The following is a 6768-nucleotide window of genomic DNA, read 5'->3' as shown; positions in this document are numbered from 1 at the left end:
TCTTGAGTTTGCTGTTTATAGACATACTTAAGTCATTTAACCCAGTGGTCGGCAACCGCTGGTCCGCGGCCCGGTACCGGTCCGCGAAGAGTTCGTTACCGGACCGTATATTTTTCAGGTTAAATGCCACAAAACATTTTGCCCATGTATCCCGGGGATGATAAACTAATTTAAGCGTTTTTATTGCTAAATATTTGTAGTTTTTTGAAGACCGGTCCGCGATAAACTTCACTTTCAAAACTGGTCTGTAGTGCAAAAAAGGTGCCGACCCCTGATTTAACCAATTGTCCCCATAAATATCCAGGCGAGTCATTCGTGCGTTTTGCCAGTGCCATCTTGCCCCCCTTGAAGTCCCCTGTCCACCATGTTAATCGGTGTTCTCAAACTCGTTTTTTGTCTACACCACGTATTACTCTCTGTGTGTGGTACAAAATTTCACATATATTTAAACTTTTGCATCTAGCTGAGTACGTAACAAATCTCCCGCAGACAATATAATGTAAACGAATGTTTCTTTCTTTGAATCAGTTGATTATTTAGACTGTTTAATAAAAAACAGATACAAAGCATAAATCGTTTCTTAAAAAACACTTTTACATACATTTTTCCACTTTTATTGCCATCGCTCTTGCAGTTGGTGATTATTGGCCTCGGTTCAAAACCTTCTACATTGTTTCTATTAGAACTGTTTGGTATTCTTGAACAGATACTGTCAAATGTTTAATGTTGTGGCTTTTATATTTGCTTTTTTTTCTTTTTGTTTAAAAACTAACGATGTCTTTTTTAATAAACGAAATTAATACACTGACGCTGACCGTCTGCCACTCTTTTAAGCATGTTTGGAAATTTGACAAGTGATCGGTCACCACCCTGAAGCGCAGGCTAATTCCTGTTGTTATGACAATTTCACTTACTCAAGAGAGAAACTTACATTTCTTCGGTTTGTAAATAGACACTTAAGTTCTTGGAATACGAACGGTAAAGTTGATATAAAGCACATTCAAAGCACTTAAATAAATGATTTAGTTTAGTTTAAAGTCTACTTTGTGGTATGTTGGGGAGGAATAAACATGTTTGAAATTGTTGAGTAAGGAGTTTATCGTTTGGGAGCTTTTTGTGTGATTTCTGTTCGGGAGCCAATTTTTGTTTACACTGGCGAAAAACTGAAGCAGTGTCATTCCGAAATAAAATATCGCACAAGAATAAATTGACATATATTTGGCATAATCTTTATTGTGTTGTAGTGGCGCAAAACAAAAACACAAAAACAAAAACGTGGACGAAAAAGCAGATTTTACACTAGATCCGGTCTGCACCTGGAGTAAAAATATCAAACTTTAAATATTGGTGCGATAAGTATTGATATACTGGCAATGTTGCTTACCTATTCCACACGATTTTACCACTGCAGTTTCCCTATCATAAGACATTTCACATGTTATGTCGTTATTCGTTACGTCAAGCTCAGCAACAAGGTGACGAGGATTTAAACTCACCTAAAATGCGTTTTTTGTTTACTTAATTATGAAACGTATCACGATTAGTATCGTAAAGTAGTATCGTAAACTATTCAAGTAAAACGATTAGATGCATAGAGCACCTGGCAAAGTAATATTTACCCTTAAAATGTAGTTTCCTGAAGGCACGTCTGTAATGTCGATCCACTGACAGTCAAACCAAGCGCTATGAATAAAACAAACATTGTGAGGTAACAGACAAAAAAACTTTCAATACCAAAAAAACATCCATTTTATGATATCGCAAAAAAAACATGTGCTTACAAATAAGCATCCGAACATCCGACTGAGATTCCTTGGTTCGAGCGATCAGGTGTTTCATTGCATTGGTATGCAGGAGATATGTCGCTTTCACAAGCGCTGTCCGATAAGCAGAAGCTCACCTTATGGCCCTCAGCAACCCGTTGGAAAGTATCAGAGGAAAGAATATCGTAATGTGCGAATTCAGCCATGCTGTGGTAATGTCTGGCAAAATAATGAGATTTATATTTGAAAGTTAAATCAATTGTCAACTAAATATTTGCACATTAGGCTCTGTGATAAAAGCAGTGGTGGGATTCAAATTTTTCGTCAGCCGGTTCTATCACAAAAGTCACATTTTTCAGCCGGTTCTTTTACACAAAGTCCATTGACATTAACCAGTAATGCCAGCCAGTTCGCTGATCTCATAAAATTTCGTGAGACGGTTCTATACCACCGGTGCGAACCGGCTGAATCCCACCACTGGACTTTGTGTCGGTACATCTCGATTTTGTGTCGGCTAAAAATCTAGGTTCACGTATAGCGGCAAGATTAGCCCTGGCAAACGTAAAAACACCCCCAAATTTTTTTTACAAAAGATAAAAAAGTAATATGGGTCTACGCACTCATGACATTGATGCCAGTCCCATTCGCCAGGCTGTTGCCAGGGCAGAAAATTTGCTGTTCCTCGGTTCCACACATTTACTGTCAATCTCAAAAGGCTTCTTATTGAATTCATATCAGTGATGTTCTTAGCTGAAGGCGCCAAGCAATTCTCGTCGGCTGCAAATTTTACTTTTTTGAAAAAGATGAAAAAATAAACTAAAAACTGTTTCACCTTTTTGCATTTACAAGAAAAACAACTACTAATTTTGATGGATATGTTTAAATGAACTCAAACTTGCCTGCACAGGTAAGCTTCCACAAAGGTTGAAAATCGACTGCAATTGAATCTTCTAACTGAGGAATATCAAGCTGGAGATCGGGCAAACCTGACAAGGAGCATAAATTTTACCAAATCTAACTACACAGCAAACAAAATAAAGGTAAAATTTAAAACTGTAACTTTTTTGTTTTCAAACAATATGTGTCCTAAAAACGAGCTGCACACGTGTTTAAACACTTGGTAAAACAATAAGCAAAAAACAAATGTAAAGCTATTTTTGTAGCAGACAACTTTTTATTAAACGAGTTATAACTTGACTGACTGTTTGTACAAACGGCGCCGACATAGGAAGCGCCAAGTCTCCATCTTGCACCACAATGATGGTATATTCCATACAACTGTGGTGGTTTTGTCTGGCACTCTTCAAGCGAACTTTCGGTTCCGTCGCACCAAACGTCAGACATAACTACATCCAAATTTCCGCTAGATGTCATACCCCTCACATCCTAAAATAACAACTCGTTTAGTTCACATTTTTGTAATTGTTTTCACGGCATTCGAGCCCAGGACGCTCTCGGGGAGGAATCACGATCATTTTTTGTGTCTGTGTTTGGGTGTAGGTGCGCTGGACTATTAGGTTGACTTGTATTTTACAAAAATGTGACAAATCCTGAACTCAAAAAAGTAATTGACAACTAGCGTGTTTTAAATTTTTCGAAATATACGTCAAAGTAAATGTGTTTGCGTTTGCGAAAGTTCACCTGCAGAGCTCTGGAAGCGTATCCAAAACCAAGTTGGCGACAGACTACCATTGCTTCATTAATTCTCCAATTATCACTACATATGCTTCCCCACTTGTTGTTTACACGGACGGTCACACGTCCCACTGTAAAATCCTCTCCATCCGTAAGATTGATCTATTTGAGGAATTGGTAAGCAAACATTTTAATGTACGGATATTCGGAATAATAAGGGCAAAAGTCATAAGAAATTCACAGCTAAGCAACGTACATTAATCAGACCATTTGTTTTTCAAGTAGAATAATAATTTTATTTTCTTTATTTAGCCTATATTAAAAACAGCTTTGCTGCTCATGGTTCCGATTTCGAATATAGTTCAGATTACGAGCAGTAACTGAAAGTTTTTGCATTGTTTGTGCAACATTTAAATATGGTTTATTTCTGCCGCGGGCTGTTTTGTCACCGAGCTTTATTTCGCCACTTGAGGTTACGTAATAACAAAGCTTTGGCACTTGAAACTATTTTAATCTGCAACCAATAACGGAACACAAACAAACGTTCAGCCAAACGTTTCTTCCGTGTTGTCTACGTGACAAATGGCACTAACTTGACGAAACAGGAATAACAAATTCTTGACATATTTTCCAGCATATTTTGATTTCGACAGGTAAAATTGTAAAATATATTTGTAGAATAGCACATGCTTTGCATCCTACCTTCCGTTCTCCAGTATCAGGAGTGTGACAAACCAAGCTGGCTTGCTGCCGTATTGAACAACCAGGGGATGTATAGTTAAGGTAATTCGAGACCTCTGGGTGCTCGTATGAGCAGTCAGTCAATTTTTTCTCATCTCCGTTGCATGTAACATTGGTATACCAAACGAGTGTATGACCTGTCAAATATTTTAGCTTGTTATATAATTGTCAATTCATGTCGCTATAGTGTTCTGTTAATTAACTCATGTTCTTACTTCTGCCAAACTCAGCATTGGTAAAAGTTTGTTTTGCTGTGCCAAATCCAAGTTGGCGACACGCGACGTTGGCGCTTTTAATGTTCCATAGATTGCTGCAAACTCCACCCCAGTGTTTTTCATTCGCAACTTGCACTCTGCCTTCCCCGACCAAAGCACCTGCCCGCAGTCGAATGCTCTACAATGGAACTGATTTCACAACAAACCCGAGTATGGTATGTGTACATTACGTATGTACAATTTCAGATTTTAGATTTTGCCAACAATTTTAATTTAAAAAAAGATTTAACTTTACATTAAGCGATGTCCTTGTACACAAGTATCGTCAAGTTGCAAGTAATTTCACACCTCAGCGGCTTTTCTTTGACAGTTTAGAATTACGGCTTCTCCTGAATAGCACAATCTGTTGAAGGTGACCGCTACACTATCGCATTCTGATAATTTGCTTTCAGTTCCGTCGCATTGAACATCCATAGTGCGAATAAGAATATCCCAATTTGCCCTGTATGATCTGCAAACAGCTATCAACATTTAAAAAAATGAAGCTAGCAGTGTAATGTTTCTAAAGGTCAATGACTTGAAAGGATAGATATACTTTCGCAATATGTTACACATCATAAGTTACAATTAAAGTTGCCTACTCTTGGGCTGGAGTCACTGGAGCAAAATCTGGAAATCCAAGGTTTCCGCAAGCTACCGACGTTTCCGTATCACCCCAGTCTTCATTACAAACTCTGAACCAACTTCCGCGATAAAATAATTCCAAGAAACCGGCTTGGTGTGGCAATGGAGATGCCTCTTTAAAAGGTTTGAGGCGTAAAAAAACCTGCAAAATTTCTCACATTTAAAACTGGTGATGAGTTTAAACAAATAGTGTCAGCATGTTCGTTTTTGCACGAAAGTCGCAAAATTTTGTATCTCAAGTGATCCGTTACGTAAGCAACAAACAATAACAAAAACACCGTGTTTTAAAACAAAACAACATAATCTAGTTCATGGAGTGACGAAATCTATATCACTGGTTTGCATTAATAACACATATGGATTTGTCGCGACCTCAAGAGGATGATCTTTCGATCAAAATTAACTCGCGACTCAGTATTTGCGAACCATTGATCTACACAACAACCACAAACCGTAGTTGTAAAGAAATAAAACAAAACATTACCGGTTCTGGAGATTTTGGATAAACTCTCTGGGACACACTCCAGTCAAAAACTATAACAAGCAGATAAAAAACAAAGGAATGCATTCTAAGCAACTGCAGTGCTGTTCAAATCTGAAAGTGAAACACAAAATTAAGTTACAAAAGTCCCTAATGACAACATTTGAACTAACGCAAGCATTTTCTGTGCGCAGTTGTTTTATATAAGATGGTCAGGAATTTTCGGAACGAAAAACTTTCGGAGAGGATTTCTTCGCTTTAATGGTAAATGTCAGTTGTGTAGGAATCTTGATAGTTCATGACAGACACTGCCCCAGGCTCATCACGTTTGATTAAGCGGTGTCCTCAAACAGTAACTTTGCGCAAACTTATGTGTGTAAACTCGTGTCAAGGATTCGTGCAACTGTTGACAAATTACGAAACTGCTAACGTGGCCCATAAAGTGAGAAATGTTTAGGTTAGTCACCGAATTAGACTTGGACGCTTACAATAACATGTTTGCACTTTCAAAGAAGAAAACTAAGTTAAAGAGAAAAAATAGCTTCGCACATTTTTTGCTAGAGGTTTTTTAAAACTGTTGTGCAACCAACGAAAAGCATGTTGTCGTTTCGCAACAACCCGTCTGTATTCAAGGGGTTGGAAAGCGTGAACTTATCACTTGAAGTTGGTTCATAAAATGTGATAAAAAGTCATCATCGAGACTGTGTTTTAAGGGGGCATGATCGATGGGTCGATATAAGCTGTACAAAACACATTTGTTCCACATTTGCTAAAAAAACAAGTTCACAGAAAATTATTCAACTTAGTATTCCCAAACGGTATTTTACCAGTCAGCGAAAAAGGTTGCCTGTAGTAGATTGGGAAAACAATCAAAGGAATTATAGTCCATGACTGCGCAAACATGTGTTGGTCAACATTTCCCTGACATGTACATCAGCCACAGCGCAGATTGCCGGGATGTGTAAATGGGAACAAAACACGATAAGTGGCATCAAACCTTCATCCGCTTGAAAAGGAAATAAGGGAACCTCTGTTTCGTTTCAAGAATTTCGGCGGACACTCACTTTACATTTAAACACACTATACCTAACTCGTAAATTCGATTATTAATGTAAATGGGAGCCGTAAAATTATCCTAAATTCAAATAGTTTTTAAAAACGCATGCAAATTTAGGGAAAAACAATATGAGCAATAAAAATTGAACTTAAGTGTTTAAAATATGTTAAACATAATCCGACGTTTGATTGT

General features: G+C 37.7%; 1 protein-coding gene across 1 annotated transcript; it reads right to left on the bottom strand.

The window, feature by feature from the left end:
• Positions 1-1275: 1275 nt before the first annotated feature.
• LOC145239000 (lysyl oxidase homolog 3A-like) lies at positions 1276-5606 on the bottom strand. Its single transcript, XM_080102296.1, has 13 exons — positions 5523-5606; positions 4996-5180; positions 4703-4865; positions 4355-4532; positions 4101-4276; positions 3369-3560; positions 2966-3149; positions 2663-2749; positions 2384-2540; positions 1782-1982; positions 1620-1683; positions 1385-1496; positions 1276-1316 (listed from the first exon to the last, which is right to left on the bottom strand). The coding sequence occupies exons 1-13, from the start codon at positions 5604-5606 to the stop codon at positions 1300-1302; spliced, it is 1800 nt and encodes a 599-aa protein (XP_079958422.1). The 3' UTR covers positions 1276-1299.
• Positions 5607-6768: the final 1162 nt, after the last annotated feature.

This window comes from Phallusia mammillata, chromosome 7, assembly GCF_965637545.1.
Source record: "Phallusia mammillata chromosome 7, kaPhaMamm4.hap1.1, whole genome shotgun sequence".
In the NCBI taxonomy this organism is placed as follows: domain Eukaryota; kingdom Metazoa; phylum Chordata; class Ascidiacea; order Phlebobranchia; family Ascidiidae; genus Phallusia; species Phallusia mammillata.
The sequence above is the reverse complement of the archived record's forward strand: the minus strand, read 5'-3'. Positions and strand labels throughout refer to the sequence as shown.